The sequence below is a fragment of the Stegostoma tigrinum genome, chromosome 39 (genome assembly GCF_030684315.1).
Source record: "Stegostoma tigrinum isolate sSteTig4 chromosome 39, sSteTig4.hap1, whole genome shotgun sequence".
NCBI lineage: Eukaryota > Metazoa > Chordata > Chondrichthyes > Orectolobiformes > Stegostomatidae > Stegostoma > Stegostoma tigrinum.
In genome coordinates this window covers 18,644,111-18,671,045 of record NC_081392.1, presented here as the reverse complement: position 1 = coordinate 18,671,045, position 26,935 = coordinate 18,644,111, and the positions used below count along the sequence as shown (strand labels likewise).

The window sequence follows — 26,935 nt, the reverse complement described above, 5'->3', positions numbered from 1 at the left end:
GGTGACTATCTCCCTAGAGAGGCACAGACTCTTGTGGGCACTGCTCCTTTGACATGCAGTGTCCACAGGGGTCTTAGAAGACCCCGGTTCATGCCAATGTCTTCAGTTTGCCCTCCTCCAGCTGCCATCGGTGTCCTGCAGGGTGGACAGGTACCTCATGGGGTCTCCTGCCCCATGGTGGGTAATGAGTCCCAGAGATACTGGTCTGCCTGGGCCACTTTGCCCTGGGGCCTTCCTGCTTGCAGCTGCTCCAGCACCCGTAGGTGCAGCAACATTGGGTGCATTGATTTCCTCCGTTTATATAACCACAGCCCTCACCCCCTCATTGGGTGCCTAGCCTAGGAACAGTCTGATCCCAGTCTAATCCCTCATTGGCTGCCTGGCCTAGGAACTGTCTGATCCCAGTCTGATTGGTTGCCAACACTCCTTTCACCACATTCTCCCTTCTCTTTCATGGACTGACAATGTCAGCTTCTCCGCTCAAATGCCCCAACTTTCCTTTAAAATTCTCCTTGGTGTCCCACCCCATCCAACTGGAACTCCCGCCATATTGCCCGAGAAAATGGCGCTGCCTCCATGGAAGGCGCGTGTTTCGGAGACTCCTGTCCTGTAGGGGGCGCGGGTTTAGGAGACTCCGGTCCTGTAGGGGGCGCGTGTTTAGGAGACTCCGGTCCTGTAGGGGGCGCGTGTTTAGAAGACTCCGGTCCTGTAGGGGGCGCGGGTTTGGGAGACTCCTGTCCTGTAGGGGGCGCGGGTTTGGGAGGCTCCTGTCCTGTAGGGGGCGCGGGTTTGGGAGGCTCTGGTCCTGCAGGGGGCGCGGGTTTGGGAGGATCCGGCCCTGTAGGGGGCGCGGGTTTGGGAGGCTCCGGTCCTGTAGGGGGCGCGGGTTTGGGAGGCTCCGGTCCTGTAGGGGGCGCGGGTTTGGGAGGATCCGGCCCTGTAGGGGGCGCGGGTTTGGGAGGCTCCGGTCCTGAAGGGGGCGCGGTTTTGGGAGACTCCAGTCCTGTAGGGGGCGCGTGTTTAGGAGACTCCGGTCCTGTACGGGGCGCGTGTTTAGGAGACTCCGGTCCTGTAGGGGGCGCGGGTTTGGGAGGCTCCTGTCCTGTAGGGGGCGCGGGTTTGGGAGGCTCCGGTCCTGTAGGGGGCGCGGGTTTGGGAGGCTCCTGTCCTGTAGGGGGCGCGGGTTTGGGAGGCTCCGGTCCTGTAGGGGGCGCGGGTTTGGGAGGCTCCGGTCCTGTAGGGGGCGCGGGTTTGGGAGGCTCCTGTCCTGTAGGGGGCGCGGGTTTGGGAGGCTCTGGTCCTGCAGGGGGCGCGGGTTTGGGAGGCTCCGGTCCTGTAGGGGGCGCGGGTTTGGGAGACTCTGGTCCTGTAGGGGGCGCGGGTTTGGGAGGCTCCGTTCCTGTAGGGGGCGCTGGTTTGGGAGGCTCCGGTCCTGGAGGGGGCGCGAGTTTGGGAGGCTCCGGTCCTGTAGGGGGCGCGGGTTTGGGAGGCTCCGGTCCTGTAGGGGGCGCGGGTTTGGGAGGCTCCGGTCCTGTAGGGGGCGCGGGTTTAGGAGGCTCCGGTCCTGTAGGGGGCGCGGGTTTGGGAGGCTCCGGTCCTGTAGGGGGCGCGGGTTTGGGAGGCTCCGGTCCTGTAGGGGGCGCGGGTTTGGGAGGCTCTGGTCCTGCAGGGGGCGCGGGTTTGGGAGGCTCCGGCCCTGTAGGGGGCGCGGGTTTGGGAGGCTCCTGTCCTGTAGGGGGCGCGGGTTTGGGAGGCTCCGGTCCTGAAGGGGGCGCGGTTTTGGGAGACTCCAGTCCTGTAGGGGGCGCGTGTTTAGGAGACTCCGGTCCTGTAGGGGGCGCGGGTTTGGGAGGCTCCTGTCCTGTAGGGGGCGCGGGTTTGGGAGGCTCTGGTCCTGCAGGGGGCGCGGGTTTGGGAGGCTCCGGTCCTGTAGGGGGCGCGGGTTTGGGAGGCTCCGGTCCTGTAGGGGGCGCGGGTTTGGGAGGCTCCGGTCCTGTAGGGGGCGCGGGTTTGGGAGGCTCCGGTCCTGTAGGGGGCGCGGGTTTGGGAGGCTCCGGTCCTGTAGGGGGCGCGGGTTTGGGAGGCTCCGGTCCTGTAGGGGGCGCGGGTTTGGGAGGCTCCGGTCCTGTAGGGGGCGCGGGTTTGGGAGGCTCCGGTCCTGTAGGGGGCGCGGGTTTGGGAGGCTAATACATTGAATCGAAAGTGCGGAAGAGAATGTGAAATCTTTCCGCTCTTAAGGATTCTCTCTCGCTGAGAAATTTCTGTATATTTTACTTCTAAAGGCCTCGTTGTGGTCTTGCCCGGGAGCGGGCTGTGTGCGGGTGAAAGCTGGTGGTGAATCTGCGGCCTCCGCTCGCCTCTCTCTCTTTCCCGCTGTCATGGCGGCGGCACAAGGCCCCGGTTCTTTCCTGACCCTCAGGCCCGACTCGGCCTCACCTCTCCCCCGGCAACAGCAGCGCCGCCGGCGCCTCAACAAGAACAAGAAGAAGAACTGGAACAAACACAGCGACATCACTGAGGTGGAGGAGTTCCTGGAGGATGTGCGGCTCCAGGAACGGACAGTCGGGTGAGGGGCGTGGGGTGAGGGGCGTGGGGTGAGGGGCGTGGGGTGAGGGGCGTGGGGTGAGGGGCGTGGGGGGGGGGGCAGGCAGGAGGGAGAGGGACTGCGGGGGTCGGGGGGGCGGGCAGGAGGGAGAGGGACTGCGGGGGTCGGGGGGGCGGGCAGGAGGGAGAGGGACTGCGGGGGTGGTGGGGGCGGGCAGGAGGGAGAGGGACTGCGGGGGTCGGGGGGGCGGGCAGGAGGGAGAGGGACTGCGGGGGTCGGGGGGGCGGGCAGGAGGGAGAGGGACTGCGGGGGTCGGGGGGGCGGGCAGGAGGGAGAGGGACTGCGGGGGTCGGGGGGGCGGGCAGGAGGGAGAGGGACTGCGGGGGTCGGGGGGGCGGGCAGGAGGGAGAGGGACTGCGGGGGTCGGGGGGGCGGGCAGGAGGGAGAGGGACTGCGGGGGTCGGGGGGGCGGGCAGGAGGGAGAGGGACTGCGGGGGTCGGGGGGGCGGGCAGGAGGGAGAGGGACTGCGGGGGGGGGCAGGGATGGGATGACAGGGAAGAAGGGAGTCGGAGGGAGTAGAGAGGGCAAGATGATCGAGATTATGGTGAGGAGGCTGGAGAAGGGGAGGTTAAGTCAGCATGAGGAGTGGAGAGAGAAAGAGGGGAGGGAATGCAGGTGGGTGGATGGCTGAGGTAGGGAGGGAGTAAAGTGGCTTGAGGCCATTGTCTGGACAATGACCGTCAGTAACCTTATTATCACAGCTGGAGATTAATTAAACTCAAGCTCCAAGTATTCATGGTCTGTATCAGCCTGGAGCTGAACTGTCTGATGAATTTCTGCTTATTTTCAGAGGCCTTGTGTCTGAAAAGTCAGATGATAACCTGTTCTTTGTTGACACTGGAGATGATGTAAAAGGTGAGGAATATCTTCTGGCCAATGGAAATAGCTGAGATAACTTCAGGGTTAGCATGCTGTTGTTGCATAGGCTGTCTATGTCCAATTGCAGAGGCGTGAGGCCATAATCCAGCTGGCAGCCTGACTGATGGAGAGCTGCATAGCCAGAAATGATATTAGAGTAATGTCCCAACAGCTCTTTCTGTTGGATGTAGAAATCAGTGATCACTGTTTGAGTGAGAACATGCGAATTTCCCTGAGTGAACTGGACTATTGTTCATCCCTCAAACAACATCAATTCAATAGACAGTGTGCCTGCGATTACTTTGCTGTTTGTGAACTCTTGCTGTTCCTACTTTGACACTTAAGTTTCTGACATTAGAACAATGAACGCCCCTGCTTTCCATGGAGTTGTGAGTGCTATTCGTTAAGCTAGGGGTTCAAGAGGGAGTTCACAAGTGAGCATTGCCAGCTGCTAAGGCAAACCACATTTGGAGTGTCTTATTCCAAGTTGTAAATCTGAGGTGCCAGTGAAAGCTACTTGGGTGCAGCTGCATAATGGTGAACTTTATTGTGATCTAGAGAATGTTGTGTCAGACCCCATCATGGCAGTTTGAAACTTCTGAATTGAGGTTTTGGAGTAGATTTGTCGCTCGGGTTGTGGGTGTTGAGGTTGGTTGGCTTGCCAAGATGGTTTGTTGTTCCGCAGATTCTTCACTACTCTGCTGGGTAACATCCTCACTGCAGCCTCCGATGAAGTGCCGTTGTGTTTACCTGCCTGTTATCTAAAGGGTGATCATCAAAGCTGTTGCTTCCCAAAATGAAAACTAAAGGATGCAGCAAATTCACCCAGGGACAGAAAGAATGAGGCTAACACTTCATGTGTGGACTCGTTGCTGAATTTTAAAATTTATTTGCATGTGGAGATAACTGTTTTTATTGTTTTTGTAGATCTGATCCATAACAAAGGAAAACTGAAGCCTCTGAGAGTTGACCTCATTCTACAGTCAGACTCCAGAGTGCCAGCACCCAAAGAGTGAGTATCTGTCTGTCTACGTCGGATTGCACTGATTTGGTTGTAAAATTGTTCCACTAAGAAGTTAAATGTTGGATAAACAGTTTTTGAAAAGCTGAAGCCTTTCAGTGTGTACGTTTGTATGACTGTAAACTGTAAAAGGAACAGACTGGGTAAGTCAGGATAAACTGTTTCCCTTGTTTGGGGAATCTAGAGTGAGGGGCGCGGCCTGAGAATTCGGGCCAGACCATTCAGGAGAGACATTAGGAAGCCTCTCCACACACAAAAGGTGATACAGGTTTGGAACTCTCTTCCACAAATGGTAGTGAATGCAGGATCAGTTGTTAATTTTAAATCTGAGAGAGAGAGATTTTTATTAATCAAAAGTATTAAGGGATATAGGCCAAAGGCAGGCATATGGAGTTATGTCACAGATCAGCCATGATCTCATTGAATGGTGGAGCAGACTCGGGGCTGAATGGCCTATTCCGGGGTTCTTGTGTTCCTGTACTGAGTATAATACAGTGCGGGTGGGTGCCGGTTAAAGCCTGGCGCTGTGTTATGGAATTATAGTGCTGGGGAACACAAGGAATGTGCTGTTTAACCCCCTTTGTCTTTTAGTTGGATCATGGCTGATATGGTTTCAGTACCGGCTCTCCATAGTCTTTCACTTCAATGTCAGGTCTGTCTAAATCAGATTTGACTATATTCCCAACATGCACTGCTCTCTGGCAAATAATTCCACTGGTTAACAACTCTGAGAGAACAGGAAAAAACCCCTTCTCTCAGTCTAAAATGGGAGACCCTGATTTTTGAACTGTGTCCCTTGGTTCTAGACACCCCCACATTGGGGAAGCATGCTGTCAGCATCCAGGTCTGTCATTGTATGACACTGGGGTACAGTGCTGGTGAGGACAGGTGTGTCGCTGTATGACACTGGGGTACAGTGCTGGTGAGGACAGGTGTGTCGCTGTATGACACTGGGGTACAGTACTAGTGAGGACAGGCGTGTCACTGTATGACACTGGGGTACAGTACTAGTGAGGACAGGCGTGTCACTGTATGACACTGGGGTACAGTACTGGTAAGGACAGGCGTGTCACTGTATGACACTGGGGTACAGTACTAGTGAGGACAGGCGTGTCACTGTATGACACTGGGGTACAGTACTTGTAAGGACAGGCGTGTCACTGTATGACACTGGGGTACAGTACTAGTGAGGACAGGCGTGTCACTGTATGACACTGGGGTACAGTACTGGTAAGGACAGGCGTGTCACTGTATGACACTGGGGTGCGGCCCTGGTGAGAACAGGTGTGTCACTGTATGACACGGGTACAGTACTGGTGAGGACAGGTGTGTCACTGCATGACACTGGGAGTTCATGGGAGGTGACTGCCCAGTGGTATTATCCCGCTGGAGTGTTAAATCCAGAAATTCATCTGATGTTCTGGGGACTGGGGTTCAAATCCCGCCACAGCAGATGGTGGAATTTGAGTTCAATAAAAATGTGGAATTAAGGGTATACTGCTGACCCTGAATTCGTTGTCGATTGTCAGGAAAAATCCATCTGTTTCACTAATGTCTTCATAAACCGCCATCAAGGCCTGGTCTCGAATACATGTGACTCCATACCCACAGCGACGTGGTTGACTATTAACTGCCCTCTAGGTAGTTAGGAATGGGTAATAAATGCTGGCCTGGCCGGTGATGCCCTCATCTCATGAATCAATTAAAAATTAACCTATAATCCGACTTGGGCAACCTTTGTGTTTTATTCCAGTATGATTAGCAGCCTTTGAGCGAAGGAGAGATGCCTTTACATTGATTATAGTTTTAAAAGCTCTGCCTGTGTTTCTCATTGAGCTGTTGTACCAGTCGCCTGTTAATGTACTGCAAATTAATCAGGAACCTGAAGGTATCATGTATTCAACTTTGGCTTTCCACCTCTGACCCCAAACCAAGAAAGTACAGTGAATCTTTTTCAGCAGTTAAAATAACTTCTTTTTTATTGTAAACTGGTATTTTGTCACAACTATATGTACCTAGATTTCTTCTAAAAGGAAATTTTTTCTTTAATATGTAACTTCTCCCTTCCAGTATTTTATTGTATCAAATTCCAAACAATCGGAAGCTGAGAAGGAAAGTGGAAAGGGAGAAACGTTTTGGAATTGTCTCCCGGAAAGAACGGCTGCTTAACACTAGAATCCAGAAACCTGTGGTGAAGACAAAGCCCGTTTCCAACAACAACCCTACCAGGGACTTCTATGACCTGTGGTCAAACACCAGTAAGAGAACTGTACACCTCGAATGTGCATGGTTCAAACAGTTGGGCGGCACGGTGGCTCAGTGATTAGCACTGCTGCCTCACAGCACCAGGAACCTGGGTTCAATCCCACCCTTGGGCGACTGTCTGTGTGGAGTTTGCACATCCTCCCAGTATCTGTGTGGGTTTCCTCCGGGTGCTCCGGTTTCATCCCACAGTCCAAAGATGTGCAGGTTGGGGTAGAATGCCTATGCTAAATCGCCCCGTAGTGCCCAGGGATGAGTAGAATAGATGGGTTACAGGGTGATGGGTCTGTGTGGGATGCTTTGAGGGTCAGTGTGGACTTGTTGGGCTGAAGGGCCTGTTTCCAAACAGTAGGGATTCTATGAATCCCCTGCCCCTATCACACCATCGTGTTCAGTTCAACCCACAGAGGCCAGTTCCTTATAATGCCTTCATTGTGACACTCAAGTCGTGCAGGGAATGTTGACACGCTCTTGCACTCTTATGAGAGAGAGTGACGGCTAGAAATGGTATTGCCAAGGTTGGTGGAGTGAGATTGAGAAATGGAAAATGCTGGAAAGCACACTGCAAGTCAGGAAATGTACATGGAGAATGAGAGCGAGAGACAGTGTTATACCAGAACTGAGAAGAATTGGGTGAGTGACCTGAAGCATAAAGACTCTTTCTCTCACAATAGATCCTGCACAATTTTCCATGCATTTTCCTTTTTCTTATTTATCTCCAGCAGCTAGGTTTGTTTTATTGTGGGCAGAGCCTGACTGGGAACCAATAGTTCTCTCAAACCAGACTTGAAGCTCCCCCCCCCCCCCCCCCCCCCCCCCCCGCGTTCCCTGTATCATCCCTGGCTGCTCAGGGTGCTAGAGAACCTGAGTGAAACATACAGGCAGTGCAGCTGAAACATGTACAGGCAGTGCAGCTCATCGCCTGATGTTGCTGAACCAGTCGGTGCTTTTTGTTTTTGAGGTCCCCTGGATAAGGAGCTGGAAGGCAAAGACACGTGGTTCTTGGAACAGACCAAAAAGAAACCACTCAAGGTTGGTGTCAAGTGATTATAGAACCACTGTAGCTGGCTGAGGCTTTTTGCGTCTTTTAAAATGCACCTAACTGTTTTAAACTAACAGCCCCCGGTGGGGCACTGTAACAAAATCAAAATTTAATGGTCAACAGAAACTTAACAAATCAAAATGTTCTCCAGATGATGATGCAGCCCAACCCCTGTGGTGCCCACCAATCTCTAAAGGCCTCTATCGTATCACGTGCTTGCTCTCGATGGAAACTCAAAATGTGGACGCCACTGTGAAAGAGGGTCAGACAGTCTGGTGCTGAGACTAACCCGAGCCCACTGCCTGGACCTGTTAAAGGGCCACTATATTGGCGGAGTGGGGCACACCTGCAGTATTAGGAATACAGTGCTCTGTCACTGCACATTGTTAACAGGAGGAGATATAGTCTAGCCCCTTGAACCCTGTGTTCTTCCGCTCAGTTCAATCATGGCTAATCTCTCATTTGTCCACCTGTGATCTGTGTGCACTCTCTGTGTAACAGGGCAGTTTGATTACAGATACACTCCCGAACACATCTTTGGAGGGAACTCATCGTTCTCCAAAAAATCACCCTATGTTACTCTTCCCCCTTTAAACCTCTCTTTAAAATTTGACTGTTTGATTGAGTTATTTATCATCTGGTCTCCTCTGTTAGTATGTGGCTTGGTTTTAGATTATGACTGATAAAGCTCCCTGAAATGTTTGGAAATATTTCACTGTGTTAAGGGTACTGTTGTTAATGAGAGGTTTTGGAAAACACTATTAGATGGGCACTGTGTTCGGATAGTTACAGTTAGAGCCACTAAAAGTGTGTAACACTGTAAACGTGGAAGATTTGGTAAAATTTGAAACATATTTCGAGTCCATATGCTTTCCTACAGAGGAAGCCAATTCTTGTTTCTTGATGGAGGTGAAGAGTATTGTTGCCTTCAGACTGTGACCTTTGTTTTTGAACAGCGGCCGTACAAGCTAAACCAAAAACCATCCCAGGTCTCAGCGATCGAAGTGATCGCACCAGGCGGATCATACAATCCCACCTTCGAATCTCACCAGGTAACACGGACTTGAGCAGACAACCCAGCTCATGCACATGTTTCAGCAGGAGTGACAATGGCACAAAGCTGAGAGTAGAAAGCAGAAGCTGTTGGAAGTGAACAAGGAGATCGCCATTGGGCCTTTTACAAACAGGCTTTGTCAGTCTCTGTTTGTGACATTTGTTGCTTATTTTCTCTTTATTCTTTCTTGGGACGTAGACATCACTGGCAAGGCAAGCATTTGTTGACTTTGAATTGGGAGGGTTGTTCGGTTGTTTCAGAGAGCTGTTATGAGTAACCCAAGTTGTTTTCAGCCTGGAGCCTGGTATAGGAGAGACTGTATAAGGGCATTAATGAATCAGATGGGTTTGTATAACAGTTGATGCCATTATGTAGCCAAACTCACATTCCACCAGTTGCTGCAGTTTACTAATCCAGAAGGCCACCATCTCCTCCTTGTAGCTTTATATCTGAAATACCGCAATGAGAAGTTCAGCAGAACTGAATTAAAGGCGTGGGACAGAACAAAGGAAATTGGAGCTGGCATAGCTTTTCAGGCCCTTCTAGTGTACCCTGTCTTTCTATAAGGTCATGGCTGATCCTAGCACTCAACTTACTGATATTTCACTGATGAGTTTATATCATGAGGAGTACTGGATCAGCCGTGATTCCGTTGAATGGTGGGACAGCACTGTGTGTCCAAATTCCAGCCCAACTGTATCTGCAAGTTCGCCGACAACACCTTCCGTCGGATGGTTTTGCTCGGATTTCCAAGAATGACTAGACAGAATACAGGAAAGAGAGTGTTTAGTGACTCAGTGTAGACCACCGTCTCTCCAATGTCAGCAAAATGAAGGGGCTGCTCATTAACTTAAGGTATATGTAGGTTGACTGTGAAAAGTTGGTAGCAGGTCCCAAGAACAGAAATTTGTGGAATGTCTACAAGATGGGTTTTTGGAGCAATTTGTGGTAGAGCCCACTAGGGAACAGGCAATTTAGGATTTGGTGATTATGTAACGAGGAAGTCTTGATTAGGTAGTGTATGGTGAATGGAGTCAGTGACCGTAATAGACGAAGGTTGAGAGGGAGAAACCTGAATCAGGTGTAATGGTATTACAATTGAGGAAAAGTAACTGCAAAGACACGAGGGATGCACTGGCCAGAGTTGACTGGAAGGGGAGCCTAGCAGGGAAAATGGTGGAGCAGCAATGGCAGGTGTTTTTGGGGTGATTCAGGCAGCGCAGCAGAAATACAGCCTTAATGAGGAGAAACATACTAAAGGGAGGACAGGGCAACCATGCTGACAAGGGAAGTCAGGCATAGCAGAAAAGCAAAGGAGAAAGCATGTAATGTGGTGAGGATTAGTGGGAAACCTTCAAAACCAGCGGGAGATAAGTTTTTTTTTAAAAAGCAGTAAGGACGGAGAAGATGAAATGCAAGGGTGAGCTAGCTGGTAATGTAAAACAAGATTGCAAGAGCTTTTTAGATACGAAAGATAAAAGAGAATAAAGAGCGAACACTGGACAATGAGGCTGGTGAAGTAGTAATGGAGAAGAAAGAAATGGCAGAGAAACTGAATGGGTACTTTACATCAGTCTCCACTGTGAAAGGCACTAGCAGCATAGCAGAACTTCAAGGGGATGAAGGCGTTGTCATATGAGGATCATTTGAGGACCCTGGGTCTGTACTTGATGCTGTTTAAAAGAGTGGGGGTGTGGGGGTCCTCATTAGGTCTTAGAGTACTGAGAGGCTTGGATAGACTAGACATGGAGAAGGTGTTTCCACTAGCAGGAGAAACTATGGCCCGGGGGCACAGCCTCAGAGTGAAGGGATGAGCCTTTAGAACTAAGATGATGGGGAACTTCTTTAGCTAGAGCAGGGTGAATTGGTAGAACTCATTACCATAGAAGGCTTTGGAGCTAGAGTGATTGAGTGTAGGCAGGTAGGTTCTTGATTGGTAAGTGGATCAAGGCTATGCGGAGAAGGCAGGAGAATGGGATTGAGTGACATATCAGCCATGATCGAATGGTGGAGCAGATTCAATGTGTCAAATGGCCTAATTCTGCTCCTGCACCTTGTGGTCTAATTATATCGATGCAGGAAATCAGTCTAGTCAATCTTTGCTGAACAGCCTCCACTGCCAGTGTATCTTTCCTTAACTGTGGGGACCAAAGCTGTACACTCCAGGTGCAGCCTCAGCAAAACTGTATGGTTATAACAAGACCAAGATCAGGAGTTTAAGCAAAGAAAAGGTGGAGTGTTCATTATCACACATCCTTTCCATGACTACTGGTTAATAGTTTAACACTTCAGACAAGTGCACCTTTTAAATTATACCTATCTGTATGATTTTTTGTAGCATAGCAAGCATTAATTTTGCTGGTGTTAAAGCTGCTGACCATAGGTTGCTGTTGAGTCATTAACACATCCTTATACACGTTTAAAATCCAAACTGATGCAGGCTCTGCTACTCGAAGCTCACGAAGTGGAAGTTAAGAAACTCCGAGCTGAGGAGAAGATTAATCGGCAAGTGGCTTTTCCATCTTCAGAGGAACTTCCAACTGAGGTAAGGCTTGCTTGCTGCCCTCACTGAAGCTCGCTGTAATATCAGATGTGCCACCTTTTTGAGATGCTGAACCAGGGCTGCAGCTGTTTCCTCACTGGACGTAAAGGATCCCACAGTGTTATTTTGCAAAAAGTAGGGAGGTTGACCCAATGTTCTGTTGTCAGTACTTGTCCCTAAAACACATGTTCTCATTGTTAGAACATTGCTGTTTAAGAGACCTTGCTCTGTTTCCAGTTACATCAATGACCACACTTTCAAAATACTTCATTGGCTGTAAAGCATTTGAATTATCCACTGTTTATGAGGGTACTATTAAAATCCAGGACTTCTGTTCATAGAATCCCGACAGTGTGGAAGCAGGCTATTCATCTCATCGAGTCCACATTGACACCCCCATAGAGTATCCCACGCAGACTAACGCCCTAGCCAATCCCTGTAATATTGCATTTCCAGTGGCTAATCTACCCAGCCCACCCATCCCTGGACACTGTCAATTAGCATGGCTAATCCATCCTAACCTGCACATCTTTGGACTGTGGGAGGCAACCAGAGCACCTGAAGGAAACCCACACAGACACGGGGAGAATGTGCAAACTCCACACACGACAGTCCCCTGAGAGTGGAATTGAACCCAGGTCCCTGGCGCTGTGCAGCAGCAGTGCTAGCCACGGTGCTACCCCTTTTCTTTCTGGGCTGGTTTCATAGGCATTTGATTTAGTTTCTTCCTTCTCAAAAACCTGGTGGTGCTAGTGCAGGAATGTGACCGAATTTGCCCAGCTGTTCCCCTTGTCCTTGTAGGATACGGTGCTGCAGGAACTGTGTCAGGGTCTGTTGGTGGATTCGGATGGTGAAGAACAGGGCAAAGGGTCCAAAGCTGCTGAAGAATCTAAGGATGGCCTTGTGTGGCACGCTGTCTCTTGTGAGAAGAAAACAGAGAAGGAGCGGAAAAAACAGAAACTGATGAAGAAGCAGGTGGGTGTAGAACTTTGGAAAAGAGGAAGTGGCTCAGCCTTCTGGGTCTCTTTCACCATCACACTTGATCTGTGTTTTAATTTCATCTACTGCCTTGGTTCTCTAAACCTTGACATTCTCAACCGAACAAAACCCATCAGTTTCAGCTTTGAAGAAACTTACAGATTTTCCACCCCTCCCTCCAGTCTCTGTAGCTCTCGGGAGACACTTTTGCAGAATTCTTGTGTGGTTTAAGGGAAAAAGTACTTCCGGAGCTCACCCTTGGATGGCCGACTGTAATGTTAATGTTTGTCCCCCATTTTGGAATTGCAGCAGGTGGTGGGCTGGAAGAGAAGGAAGCTCCCTTCCAGAGGAAGTTGTTACTGTCTCTTGGGCATTCATCTTTTGTTCTTTCTTCCCCTCTCACCAGCCTATTCCCTCACCAACTAGCCAGCTTGCTCCCTTTGTGCACCTCTGTCTCGCCCAACTGACCTTTGCTTTGCGCTCTCTCGCGCTCGCTCGCTCTCTGTCTTTATATCATGCATGCACTTGTGCCCTGTCTCTCCGTCTGCCTCTTTCGGTCTCTGACTCCCAATGTGCCACACCTCTAGTCTGTTGCTGCAACATTCACAGATGTTGTCTATAACTTTGCAATGTTGCTAATGTAAGGGTAAGGTTCAAACTTCTTCCTTGCCCCTTTTCATTTACCTCTTTCTCCCCTGCCCAAACGTGTCTCTCCTTGCTTGGTTATGAGTTAACATTTTCTCAGAGTGAGAGGAGGGAGGACTGTAAACAAAGGTCAGTGAAGGTCTGAAAGGTTCCTGTGGTTCATAATATGACCTGTTCCATTTCCCAACCACCTTTTGGCGAAGACAGTTTACCAGAAAAAATGACTTCCCTGCCTGATGATGAGAGACATCCTCGCACAGAATTCCTGTGGTTCTTGTGTCTGGGAATGCGAGGATAATGCAGGGATTCCTAGGAATGCCAAGTGGGCAGGCTTAGGAACTGAAGGCAGAAGAAGTGATTGGATTTAATTTAATCCTATTGAAGAACAGCAAGCAGCAATTCATTGGCTCAGTCCTTCTTTTTTCTTGTGTTGGTTCCAATACCTTCCTTGAGCGATGTGGTTGCGAGAGGATTGTGAGTGAGTGTGCATTAAAAGCAGAGTGCCTGTGAGGAACATTGAGACATGGAGAGATGGGTGAGAGTCGAGAGGATCTGACTGGGACATCATCAGAGACTCTGCTCATTATGAGAGGTGTACATTGTAACTTCTTTCCAATTTGTGGGGGGGGGGGGAGTGTTGTTCCTTCCCGTACTGGATTTCTCAATATGCTCTCTACACCTTTTAGAAACATAGGTTAAAGCAGCAGAAGGAAGCTCAGCAGAAACAGCAGGATCTCTTCCGACTGCGATCCATCAAGGGGGAAGTGAAGGAATTGGAGCAAAAGCTGGCCAAGAGGAAAGCCGAGCGGGTGGAGAAGAGAAAGGTAGAGGCCAACAAACCCCGGCGCCTGGGCCGACTAAAGTAAGTGGAAAGGATTCTGGTTGTTGGTCACAACTGAAATCTGCTTTAAGTGGGGGCTGTTGCAAACTGTTTCTGTTCTGAAATGCGCTCACTCGCATCGAGCAGTCCAGCTACACCCAGATCCGAGACTTCCCTGTCCTCCTGGAAGTATTTTTCCAGAAATTGTGATCGAGGCCCGTGTAGATGAGCCATGCGCACAATGCACGGGCATCGGGGGTGGGTGATCACACGGTGTGGTTGCTGGATGCAGAGAGTGTGGCATGTTGGATGGAGAGAACACTTGGCTGTAAGCTAGAAATTAATACAGGAAGCAGATACTGTGTAAGAAAGGCAGCAGTTGTTCTTGTCAAAATAACTGCGCGTTTAGTGAAGTTTGGGGTATTTCATATCCGAGTCCTGCTCCTGTCAGTTTTTAAACTGCTTTAGGGGGAGTTGCTGTTAATACTTGGTGAACGCGAATTTCAGAACCAAGTAGTAACCTCCTTATTCACCAAGTTTGAGGTGTTTGGTCTATCGCTTCAGTCTGGAGAGGGGCCATTTCTCGCTGAGAGCAGCTTTGTTCACAGATGCAGAAAGAGTTTGCTCTGAAGCCCCCCCAATGGTGGTGGTTCGCTGAGTAGAGTGGGAATCCTCGAATTGCATGGTTACTCCTGCTCCATCACACCCCCAGCTGCTTTAGGGAACGTGTGGGCATACAGACTAGTGACTATGTGCAGGAATTAACCCCACACCGTTTAGAAGCTGTATTAAATCCCGACTTGGAGAACATGTTGAGTTGAATCTGGGTGTAGGTCCGCTGGGATATTGCGTGCAGTGGTACTTTTTAAGCTGGTTTCCAGCACCATGGGCTGCATGCTGTTGGTGGAAGAATGTACTGACAGTGTCTCTCTCATTTTCCATCTTAGATACGAAGATCCTGACCTTGATGTAAAGCTCAGTGATGAGCTCACGGGGACGCTTCGGGCTCTGAAGGTTGGGATTGCTGCAATGGTTATTTTGAGCTGACTAGGAGTTAGAGATTATAGAACATTAGAAACTGTGCTATCTTGCTCTTTGTTCTCCTGTGTGTTTTCTTCCTTCATTGTTTTCACCGTCACCACCCCAGTTCTCCGTTCTCTTTCCCCCCACCCCAACATTTTATTTTTGTTTCCTCGTTAAATGTAGCTCCCCGACTTGCACCATTTGTTGTATCTGCCTGTGCCCTAATCCTCTTGTGCCCCCTCCTTCCCCTGAGCAGAGCAATGCTGACGTGCTCCTGTATTGCACAAGCTGACTGAGATATAGAGAGCACGAGGAGAATGTTGAGATCCATCTGATCAGCCCTAATGTCTACAAACTCCTGCATGTTACTCTCTCCCTCTAGTAACTCTTGGTCCATTGCAATGCCAAGCATCTATTGAGTTTATCTTGTATCTGGCTGCTCTTGATGCTGTGCTGATGTTTTGAGCCATGGGTTACCAGTCTAACTCCTGCCCAGTGATGAGAGCCATCCTTGCGCACAAAGTATTCCTGTCTGTGGACGGGAATGTGAAGATAGCTCAGGGTTTCCCAGGCACTGCCAAGTGGGCCTTGCACTGGGGTCTGAGGGCAGAGCTGAGTTATCTGAAACTTTCTACTTCACTAGCCTGCTGATTTACAGGAGTCTGTATAATGTTTGGCCCAGGCTCGCACTCTCAAGCCAGCACAATCATTCTGTCTTGCTGCTGCCATGAGGACCTTTGCTTTCGGTGACTAAATGTATCTTATAGACTTTGGGACAGGGAATACCTGTGAGTACATTACTGTTTCAGAAACAGGACTGGAGCGTCTGCCAGTGTTTGGGAGAAGTGCAAATGTGATCGCATTTCGGGGGCTTGTGAGGGATGTGGTCATTTTGTGGAGGAAGGCAGCGAGGTGGACATAGAGGTCGAAATAGTTGTTTGCCGTTAGCTGGCTGTTTAGGTGTTCAGGCTTACTGGCGGTGTGATGGTCAGTGTTCGCTGGAAACCTCAGCTAGGACAATTCACGCAAAGCTTGAAAAGCAAGAGCTAAGACGATGTGACTGAACTGTGAAGCTGGGATTGTTACACGTCAATCGGGTGAAGTGCCAGTGAACACTCTCTGGATATTTGCTGCTGTTTTTTGATCTGTTTTTTCCTTCTCTCCCTCAAGTGGCAAATTTGACTGGGGAAAGGTCAGTATCATTTGCACCAGAAAAAAACTCTTTTAACAATGAATTAAAAGATTATGAAGAGCAGGCAGGAATGTGGAGTTGAGGAGAGGTGAGATCAGCTGTCATGTTAAAGGACAGAAGGACTCGAGGGGCTGAATGGCCTACTCCTGCTCCTATTTCTTAACTGAAGGGGCTGTAAATTTGAAGCTAGCTTTAGGTTTAATGAGCTCCAACTGCTAAACACTGTCAGGATAATAATTGTAACTTATAATGGGGTGGAAAGTGGTTCCTGTACCTCTGTGATTTCTGTATAGTGTGGCATTTAATGTCTGTTTCTGTTTTGCCCAGCCTGAGGGTAGTATCCTTGCTGATCGCTTCAAGAGCTTACAGAAGAGAAATTTGATCGAACCCAGGATAAGAGCAAAGTAAGTGGATGCAACTTGTGTTGCAGTGTTGAGAGACACGCTGCCAAGTGGGACAGAGTTGCTCAGACCTGGTCCCTGCCCCTCTCTCAGATGCTGTCATTATAATTAGCAAGTGCCTGTCAAATGCAGGTTAAAAACTGAGTTGGACCTGGTGATGATGCCTTCCGTTGTTGAACAGCTTGCTAACCCTCCCTGCCTGAGCCCTTGCATGTTGAAGGAATTTGCATTCATGTTTGGGGCTGCCTCTCAGTGCCAGGGACCCCGGTTCGATTCCACCTTTGGGCAACTGTGTATGGAGTTTGCACATTCTCCCTGTGTCTGCGGGTGCTCCGGTTTCCTCCCACAATCCAACAATGTGCCCGGCTAGTTGGATCGGCCGTGCTAAATTGCCCAGAGTGTTCAGGGATGTGTAGTTTAGGTGGGATGCTCCAAGGGACTTGTTAGGTCGAAGAGCCTGTTTCCACACTGTAGGGATTCTGTTATGTGTTATCATCCATTTCACAGCCTCTGGAAGTCCCAGTGTGCTGTGCAGCCAGTAAGTCCTTTTGGAGAATAGGAAATGTAAAGCAAACATGCACAGAGAGATCCCACAATCAGGACATAAATGAGTGACCAGATGATATGTTTATAACATTGATGATTGACAGAAATGACCCAGGCCACCTGGTCACTTTGAACAGAACTGTGGGATCTTTACATCTCTCCCCCACCCCCTGACCTGACCCGACCACTGTGGCGTTAATTTAGGGAGAAGAATCCCTGACTTTTTTAGTAATTGTTTTGGCAATGATCTCAGTTTTGTTTTTCCTTTCTTTAGGTTCAAGAGGAAGCACAAGTTAAAATACGTGGAGAAGCGAGCGTTCCGAGAAGTGACGTAAGTCTCCAGGCTCCATGCTCAGAGGGTGGTTTTCCAGCTAAACCAATTACCAGCAAACCGTGTGCAGTCCACCTGTTTCAGCCGTCACTCAAGGCTCACGGTTTGGTTTTACTTCACCATCTGAGATTTAGAGACCAGCATTGCCCAGTGCACCTGCTTAGATCTTCAGACCGTAAGCAATAGGAACTCGGGAGTAGGCCATTCAATACAATGTAACATTCCTCGTGCCCACTTTCCTGCTTTCCCTGTAACCCCTGATTCCCCGACTGATCATGAATCTATCTATCTCAGTCTTAAATATACACGAGGACTCTGCCTCCACAGTTCTGGTCAGCACACTGCTAGAAGGACATGGATGCTTTGGAGAGGGTGCAGAAAAGGCTTATCAGGATGTTGCCCACTCTGGGGGATTTTGGCTTTGAGGAAAGTTTGGACGGACTGGGTTTGTTTTCATGGGAATGCAGGAGTTTGAGGGGGTGACCTGACAGAAGTTTATAAGATTGTGCTTGGCTGGGATAGAGTGGAAAGTGTGAGTCTTTTTTCTGAGGGTGAAGGGGTCAGTTCCTAGGGAACACAGGTTCAAGGTGTGGGAGTTGGGGGGGGGGGGGGGGGGGAAATGTTTAAAAAGAGATGTGCGAGGCAGGTTTTTCACACCAAGGGCGGTGAGTGCCTGGGCGCACTGCCAGAGGAGGTGGTGAAAGCAGACACAACAGCAACATTCAGGAAGCACCTGGATGAATCCATGAATAGGAAGGGAATAGAGGGATACGGATCCTGTACAGTGGGGTCAGTTTTAGTTGGGAAGGGCAAAATATTGGCACAGGCTTGGAGGGCCAAAGGGCTTGTTCTTTGTTCTATCTATGACGAGGAGCTCCAAAACCCTCTTAAAAGTAGAAATTCCACCCCATCTCAGTGTTATGTTGGTGCCCCTTTATTCTGAGACTGTGCCCTCTGGTCCTAGACCCTCCCAGTGAGGGGAAGCACCCTCTCAGCATTTACCCTGTCAGGCCCCTTAACGTACATTTTGATGTGATCCCCTCTCATTCTTCTGAACTCCAGGGAGTAGAGTCCCAATCTGTTTAGCCTTTGCTCATTAAACAGTCCCTCCCATACCAGGGATCATCCTAGTGAAACTTCTTTGAACTACCTCCATTGAAATGATATCTCTCCTTAAATAAGGGATCCAAACTGCTCTCGTATTCCAGACTTAGTCTCACTAACACCTTGTACAGTTGCATTAGGACTTCCCTACACTTAGGCTGCAACCCCCTTGAAATAAGGGCCAATATTCCTGTGTGCGCGAGCTTTCTGTGTTTCAGGCATAATTATCCCCAAGCCCCTCATGTTGTCATATTTGGGAGTACAGAGTTCCACAAACCCAGGAAAATGGGGAGAACTCTGCTGTTCTTTGATATAATACCCTGGGATCATTTAGATCCATCCCAGAAAAGCAGGCCTCATTCAAAAGTCACCTTCCTGGGTGCTGCACTGGGAATGTTGACCTGGATTCAGGTGCTCGAGGTTTGCAGGCTGTCCACTGAGCCACAGCTGAGCCAGCTGCCCACAGAGAGCTGTTGTTCACTAAGGCAGCACTGCACATGAATAGTGTTGAAGTCTGCCCTTGGCTGACGGTTACAGTTAATAAGCTCCAATGACCAGGCCTCACATCAGTGTTGCAATTATAACCCATGAAAAATCGCATTAGACTCCAGAACGTCTGTGAAATCTTTCGTCAGTGACCCGTAAAATTTATACAACTTCAGAATAAATTTGCAAGATGAGTGTATGCTGATAAATTTGTCACAAACAGTGTAATCATTTGTCAAAACATGTATCTTTTACGATCTATCTTGGGCTGACTCAAGTTAATTTTTAAGCATAAATGTCAAAGAGCTTGAGATGTTTGTTGCAATTTGTTAATAATAGTTTTCAGTCGTTAATTGGCTTTTGTTAAAGATGATTACAAATGTGTCCTCTTTAGGCCTAATTCTGTCAGGTGAAGAGAGTGAGCTGCTGTCCTTCCTATTTCGTTCTAATTAAAGTGTAGCAAAAATTCAGCGACGTGGCAAACACAGTCCATTCCTTTAGCAATACTCCAGCATCTGGAAAATATTAGAATCCTGTTCTTCCAGTAACTCAAGTCTGGAAATAGCTGCTTTGCTTGTGGGAGTTCTTATCCTGGCCTCTTCTCCATTTCATGGTTCAGTTCTAGCCCTTATCACCCGCGTTTGCACCCCCCCCACCCCAAACCTTATCCACTTCGACCTTTGCTGTCACTTCTGCATCAACCTTCCCTCTTTCCTTTCCCCTCTCCCCACTCTTATCACTTACTTATTATTAGAGATTTCTCTAAATATGCCTCTTGCTTTTAACCCCGTTGTTCAGATCTCACTCCCTGCTCCCTCTCACTATATGGAGGTTCTGTTAGAATCCTGTTTAAGGACAGTCCTTAAGTTTATTGCTTTATTCCTGTTGGAACGTGGCCCGCAGTTTGCTGAACCAGTGGGGACACAGAATGAGATGTGTTACACTCTGGAGACCTGAAGCTGCGGTAGAGCCCAGAACTGATTGCTAACGGCTGTGGGCTTCCTTTTAAATCCTCGCATTTTTGTTGGCCCTAATTAACAGCTTCCCAAAGTCTGGATGCTGCTGTGCGTTTAAAAAAAAAAGCCAGTGTGGGAGGCTTACAGTAAATCTGAGGCTTTAAAATGGCAATCACACTGGGAATACACTGATCTAACCTTGAGAAACCCCCAGATCACTGCTCCTCAATTAAACTTAGTCTCTCTCATGTGCTCTCACTGTCACTCTGCCTTTGTTGTGCTCCCACTCTAGTTTCTGTCTCTGTCTCTGTCGTGCTCTCGCTCGCTGTCTCTCTGTCGTGCTCAAACTGTCGCTCTCTCTGTCGCACCTTTGCTTGCTTGCTCTCTCTCTGTCATGCTCAAGCTTTCGCTCTCCCTGTTGCGTACACTCACACATTCACATCAACCTTGCTAGCTTGCTTATTCACCAAAAAATCTTGAAAAGATAAATTCAGAAGGAGCTTGACTACATTTGCAGCTCTTGATGTGGTTCTGGGACTTTACGTGAGATGACGGTAAGATCTTGTGGAACTTTATGCGTTACAGCCCCAAGAAAATCTTCAGTGAGATTCTGGTCTGAAATTGGAAATGAACCAGATTTAGTTCCATGTTTCAAATCAGGACGATGCTCGCTGCTCAGTATTTACATAAATAGCAGTGCTGTTCATCGTGGGGATTCTGCAGCAAGACCACAGACCTTCAGCATGAGCTATCAGCTATGTCCTCTGTCCTCCCGTTTATTTATCTGATGCTGCAGTGAGGGAAGGTTTGAGGTTCAAGACCTTATCCAAATGCGAGAACTGGTCTGAAGTGTAGTCACATCTGCTGCTCTCTCTGGGAGACAGGTGCTGTCTGAAGAATGGAAGGAGATTGGCCAGTGTTTCAGTTATAAAGATGGGAGTTGGATTGGAGTTGTTTTCCTTAGAGCAGAGGAGCTGGAGAGGGAACGTGTTTGAGATGTATAAAAATAAGCGATAGAATACATAGGAAGGAAATTTTCCCTCAGTAACTCCGGGACATTGATTTTAAGCCAAAGGTTAGGAGGTTTAGAGGGGGTTGTGAGAAAGGCTTCATCAGCCCGAGGTTGGTGGGAATCAGGAACCGACTGCCTGTAAGGGAGGGAGAGGCAGAAATCCTCATCACATTGAAGAAATATTTAAATGTGCATTTGTGATGCCAAGGCAGACAAGGCAATGGGCCAAGTTTCCATCCACATGGCAGTACAATGGTTAAGGGGTTGTTTTGACTCGCGCAAACTCAATGGACTGAAGGAACTTTCTCTGTGCTGTAATTTCTGAGTCAATGAGAGCACCTTCTGTATTTCAACTGCACAGCAAATCAGTGTGAGTTCTTTGGGATGACTAGTAGTTTAGCCGACACACTTTCTCACATGATGAATGCCAACCACCCTACTTTTTAGCCATTTTCTCAAGTTTATATCATTTCTGTCGTCAGTGCTGCGCTGTACAGGGGTGTCCCCGCTCTAATCACCGGCGCTGCGCTGTACAGGGGTGTCCCCGCACTAATCACCGGCGCTGCGCTGTACAGGGGTGTCCCCGCACTAATCACCGGCGCTGCGCTGTACAGGGGTGTCCCCGCACTAATCACCGGCGCTGCGCTGTACAGGGGTGTCCCCGCACTAATCACCGGCGCTGCGCTGTACAGGGGTGTCCCCGCACTAATCACCGGCGCTGCGCTGTACAGGGGTGTCCCCGCTCTAATCACCGGCGCTGCGCTGTACAGGGGTGTCCCCGCTCTAATCACCGGCGCTGCACTGTACCGGGGTGTCCCCGCTCTAATCACCGGCGCTGCGCTGTACAGGGGCGTCCCCGCACTAATCACCGGCGCTGCGCTGTACAGGGGCGTCCCCGCACTAATCACCGGCGCTGCGCTGTACAGGGGTGTCCCCGCTCTAATCACCGGCGCTGCGCTGTACAGGGGTGTCCCCGCACTAATCACCGGCGCTGCACTGTACCGGGGTGTCCCCGCACTAATCACCGGCGCTGCGCTGTACAGGGGTGTCCCCGCTCTAATCACCGGCGCTGCACTGTACCGGGGTGTCCCCGCTCTAATCACCGGCGCTGCACTGTACCGGGGTGTCCCCGCACTAATCACCGGCGCTGCGCTGTACAGGGGCGTCCCCGCTCTAATCACCGGCGCTGCGCTGTACAGGGGCGTCCCCGCACTAATCACCGGCGCTGCGCTGTACAGGGGTGTCCCCGCTCTAATCACCGGCGCTGCGCTGTACAGGGGTGTCCCCGCTCTAATCACCGGCGCTGCGCTGTACAGGGGTGTCCCCGCACTAATCACCGGCGCTGCGCTGTACCGGGGTGTCCCCGCACTAATCACCGGCGCTGCGCTGTACAGGGGTGTCCCCGCTCTAATCACCGGCGCTGCACTGTACCGGGGTGTCCCCGCTCTAATCACCGGCGCTGCGCTGTACAGGGGCGTCCCCGCACTAATCACCGGCGCTGCGCTGTACAGGGGTGTCCCCGCACTAATCACCGGCGCTGCGCTGTACCGGGGTGTCCCCGCACTAATCACCGGCGCTGCGCTGTACCGGGGTGTCCCCGCACTAATCACCGGCGCTGCGCTGTACCGGGGCGTCCCCACCCTCTAAACAGTGAACTGTGCAGTGACACAACACTCTTAAAATGCTTGTTATTTGTTTCTGTAACCTATGATTTTGTTGGGTGTTTCCCAGTTTTTGGTATTAAAAGGCTTCTTTAAATTGTATTTTTCAGGTTGTGACCTCTGTGCTTGGAAAGGGAAGAGAATCTCAGCTGAATGTGATGTTTGTATCAATAAAATATCCACAGAATTTCTGTATAGATGGTGTTTATGATTTCTGGCTGTAATCATATGGGTGATATAGTAAATACCATAAAATCTTTATTTCTGCTATGGTATGTATCAAGTATAAACTGATCCTTGGACATTTATAGGAGCAAACTACTGCTGATGCTGGAATCTGTGCAGAAAACAACCAAGTGCTGGAAATCACAGCAGGTCAGGCAGCGTCAGGATGGAGAGAGGAAGCTTGCATTTCAAATCTAGATGATTCTTTATCAGAGCTCTGCTAAACAGTCATCTAGACTCGAAATGTTAGCTTGCTGTCTCTCGGAAATTTATGCCATAGGAGTGTTTGACAAACCCATCAATCATACTTTGACATCTCCCCAGTTTTGTTCAGAAGATACTAACCTTTGCTGGAATAGATGGACACCCTTAATCAGCTGGGACCTTGCTCAGGTAACTGTGGAAGCTGAGCAGCTTTCAGCAATGTGATGCTGACCAGCTCGACAGTCAGGGAGAACTCTCCTTCCTCCTCTTCGGCACGATGCTGTGGGCTTGTTTCCATCCACATGCAGGTCTCGTTGTAACATAGGTATTTGTTATACAGGACTGCACTGATCCCTTGGATCACCCTGAGGGGCCCGTGGGCTCTGGCCTTAAGTCTTTAAAGTAGGGCATGATCCTGTATTGTGAACACCTGCGATTCAGTGCAAAGACCTTAAGCCAGTGTTTTCCAAATTCTTTCCACCCCCCCCCACCTAAAAAACCTCCATGAGAGGTTTCAGAATGATGACCCTCCCCCCATCATAGCTTATGTTCGGTTGCTCTCTGTCTTGGAAATTTATGTTATGGGAGTGTTTGCATATTGAAGCTTCTTGCTCCTCTCTGTTTCCGCTCAATTTTCCACTTCAGGTTCCAGCCCCCACTTGATGAAGCCCTGTTCTAAGAATTTCTTCTCTCTTTATTGATTCATAGGATGATTTATTGCCCATCCTTAATTACCCCATAGAGCAGTTAGGGGAGGCAATGGCCTAGTGGTGTTATCACTGGGCTGTTAATCCAGAGACCCAGATAATGTCCTGGGGTCCCGGGTTCAAATCCCACCACAGCAGATGGTGGAATTTGAATTCAATAAAATATCTGGAGTTACGAATCTGAAGATGACTGTGAATCCATTATCGATTGTCAGGAAAAACCCATCTGGGTCACTAATGTCCTTTAGGGAAGGAATCTGCCATCCTTACCTGGTCTGGCCTACATGTGACTCCAGACCCACAGCATTGTGGTTGATTCTTAACTGCTCTCTGGGCAATTAGGGATGGGTAATAAATGCTGCCTGGCCAGCGTCGCCCTCGTCCCCTAAATAAATAAAGAACAAAAACAGTTAAGAACCTTTTCTGATCAAGTGTCTAGGCCCGAAACGTCAGCTTTTGTGCTCCTAAGATACTGCTTGGCCTGCTGTGTTCATCCAGCTTCACACTTTATTATCTTGGGAACTGCAGATGCTGGAGAATCCATTATCTCTGACACAGTTAAGAACCATCTGTCTTGCAGTAGGTCTGGAGTCACATGTAGGTCAGACCAGCCTAAGGTGGCAAATTTCCTTCTCTGAAGGACATTGGTGAACCCAGATGGGTTTTTCCAATAATCCGTCTGCTGTGGATTCATAGCCATCATTAGACTTTTAATTCCAGATTTTTCAAAGGTGTTTGTTCAGTGAGGAGATATCAGGACACCCTGATCCAGGGTTCTCAGTAACTGCTTCCTTTCAGAGTGTCCCTAATGCATTGGCTGCAATCAAAACAAGGGCGGGGTTGGGGCGGAAGCCCAGTTTCAAGGTGAGAAGAAAGAGTTTAATAAAGACATGAGGGACAGTTTTGTTTTTAATCACAGCGAGGGTGGTTCACATGTTGAATAAACGTCCTAAGTGGTGGATGTAGGTACAGTTACAATATTTTATATTTGGAGAAGTACAGGAATAAGAAATGTTCGGAGGGATATGGGCCAGGAGCAGACAGGTGCCACTAGTTTAGTTTGGGATCATGGTCAGTTGGACTGAAGGGTTTGTTTCCAGGTTGTATGACACTCTGACTTTCAAATTCTAAACCTCTGCAATGCTTTACCATTTTTATCTGATACCTTCCTGGGGTAAGTAGGATTTGAACCTTCAAAGTTCAGAGATACATTTTTAATGGATGCCACCACAGTAGCACAAAAGCCCTCATCCATATCTTTTAATTTTTTTTCCTAATAAACGACCATCAAATCAAATTCATATCTTTATTATTCTAGAACTGATGTAGTTCCTCCCTCATTCTGCTAAGTTTAACCTGCACCACCTGACGCTCCTTGTCCCATTCACCAATACAGCTCAGAGTCTGGCAATTCCTATTTTAAAATTCTTGAATTCAGCCCTCTCTGTAATATAAGTCCCCTCCACCCTGTGACTTCTATCGTCCTCCCATTCAAACATTTTGGCTGTCCTGTTTCAGTTGTTCCAATATCTGCTTCAGGCCCTAAGTTCCTCCCAAAATCTCTCCGCCTCTCTGCTCTTGTAAGCTGCTCCTCACAAAGACTACCTCTGTGACCAAACTTCTGTCCATTTAACTTTATCTTTGTGTAACTCAGTGTTGACTTGAGTCTGATATTAGTCAGTTTATAAGCATCTAACGTATGAAGGCTCATACTCCAGAACACAATCCCAGACAGGGGTGTAATTTTAAAAGACCTGATGTGGACATTTCCTGTACTTGTGAACAGCTGCTTTACACTGTGTTCTGACTTGCATACAAGTGGATTTGCAAATGGACTCTAGAATGTATCCCGTTCACAGTCTGAGGACTGCCTGTGCTGGGGTCAGTGTGACTAATGGGAGAAGTTGGCATTACCCAACTAAAACACTGGGAGGAGCTGTGAGGCTGCGTTCTGACCATGGGAGATTTAAGATTTGGCCCCTGTCCCAGACAGATTACGGAGTGTGATTATAGGACTGGTTTAACAGGGAAGGAACAAACGGTCTCAGAGTAGAGTATTCAAGCACGATCTCTGCATGCCACTCCAGGAAACCTTGCTACCACGCTCCTCAGTTCCAGCAAACCACATTAGCTGCAGTAAAACTCTCCCTCAGTCCTAGTGTAATCTTTATCTGCCTTAACTTACAGTCTCACTCAAGGATTTTGATAGGTCTGCAATGTCCGCGACCCTGGGATGATTTTTGAGATTCTTTATAATGTAGCTTGTTCATTGGTACAGGACCTCAATGCAAAAACTTTGTATTTTCATGACCATTACCAGTGACATGTTAGACACTGTACAAAATCCATTTGATCTTGGCACCTGATCACTGTCTGGGTTAGAGAGAGAGGAAATCAGCCAGGTTTCCTGCTCCTGATCACCGTGCGGTGATCCCCAGGTTAGATGAGGACAGATATCAGCCAGAAATGGAGCGTCGGGTCAGGGAAGATGGAAATAATTTGATATGAACAGTTTTACTAGACGCAAGACCAGCAGATTTCAGCAGAGCTTGTGTTGTCTGTCCAAAGGTAGGTCTGACACGACCGTCCTGGGATCTCCACCACGGGTAGGGGCAATGAGATGGGGGGCGGGGGGGGGGGGGAGCCTGAATACATCCCACACTGAATGGGAATTGAACCCCTCGCTTTTGGCGTTGATCTGGTCCATTAAGAATCCAAGATGGTGGTAGAGTAGGTTTCCTGTGCTGGAGCTCATCTTCTCTGACAGCTTTTCTTTCTGTACTCGCTTTTTCCTCTCTTTTTAAGTTTATTTGTCCCTCTGCATACCTTCTAGTGGCACAGAGCAGGGGCTATGCCGATCCGCCAGAAGGCAGTTGGTGAGACCAGAGCTGAGCTCTGGCAGTCGGCAGCATCGTGGAAGCGGCTGGGAGCCTGCAGTGGCACCAGAACAGGGCTCCAGCCTGTGGCGTGTCTGACAGCAGTGTGAGGATCGAGAGATCGTGCCCTCGGGGAAAGCCCAGTCTGGAGCAACTTGCAGGTCCGTGGCCAAAGAAAGGCTGTAATGTTGAACTTTTAACTTATTAATTTTCTACATCTTTGCTGAAAGATTTTGTACCTTGTAACTAAGATGGCACGTAGAATGGGACTTTGTGAATTTTCTGCAGTACTCCTGTACTTGAGTGCACATGACAATAAAACCTAATTCTTATACCAGCTGCCCACCTGACTGTCAACTGGACCGCCAGGAATCTGTTACTGT

General features: G+C 49.1%; 2 protein-coding genes across 2 annotated transcripts; one reads left to right on the top strand and one right to left on the bottom strand.

Annotated features, from left to right (window-relative positions):
- Positions 1–500: 500 nt before the first annotated feature.
- Positions 501–2,380, bottom strand: LOC132206621 (basic proline-rich protein-like). The gene is made up of 2 exons (XM_059641002.1): positions 2,275–2,380; positions 501–2,158 (listed from the first exon to the last, which is right to left on the bottom strand). Exons 1-2 carry the CDS (start codon positions 2,378–2,380, stop codon positions 501–503), a joined length of 1,764 nt encoding a protein of 587 aa, XP_059496985.1.
- On the top strand, positions 2,350–22,735 carry nop53 (NOP53 ribosome biogenesis factor). The gene is made up of 13 exons (XM_048522624.2): positions 2,350–2,566; positions 3,397–3,461; positions 4,392–4,476; positions 6,556–6,743; positions 7,709–7,779; positions 8,746–8,841; positions 11,284–11,388; positions 12,187–12,360; positions 13,695–13,870; positions 14,776–14,842; positions 16,371–16,447; positions 17,265–17,321; positions 22,651–22,735. Exons 1-13 carry the CDS (start codon positions 2,379–2,381, stop codon positions 22,655–22,657), a joined length of 1,356 nt encoding a protein of 451 aa, XP_048378581.1. The 5' UTR covers positions 2,350–2,378; the 3' UTR covers positions 22,658–22,735.
- The last annotated feature ends 4,200 nt before the right edge of the window (positions 22,736–26,935 follow it).

What these genes read in the sequence shown, in the direction of transcription:
- nop53 (XM_048522624.2), top strand. Translation starts at nt 2,379, where the DNA reads ATGGCGGCGGCACAAGGCCCCGGTTCTTTCCTGACCCTCAGGCCCGAC. An exon ending in TGACCTGTGGTCAAACACCA is followed by an intron (nt 6,744 to 7,708) that starts GTAAGAGAACTG and finishes TTTGTTTTTGAG; the next exon opens with GTCCCCTGGATAAGGAGCTG. An exon ending in GGACGCTTCGGGCTCTGAAG is followed by an intron (nt 14,843 to 16,370) that starts GTTGGGATTGCT and finishes TGTTTTGCCCAG; the next exon opens with CCTGAGGGTAGTATCCTTGC.
- LOC132206621 (XM_059641002.1), bottom strand. Translation starts at nt 2,380, where the DNA reads ATGACAGCGGGAAAGAGAGAGAGGCGAGCGGAGGCCGCAGATTCACCA. An exon ending in CCACAACGAGGCCTTTAGAA is followed by an intron (nt 2,159 to 2,274) that starts GTAAAATATACA and finishes CGCCCCCTACAG; the next exon opens with GACCGGAGCCTCCCAAACCC.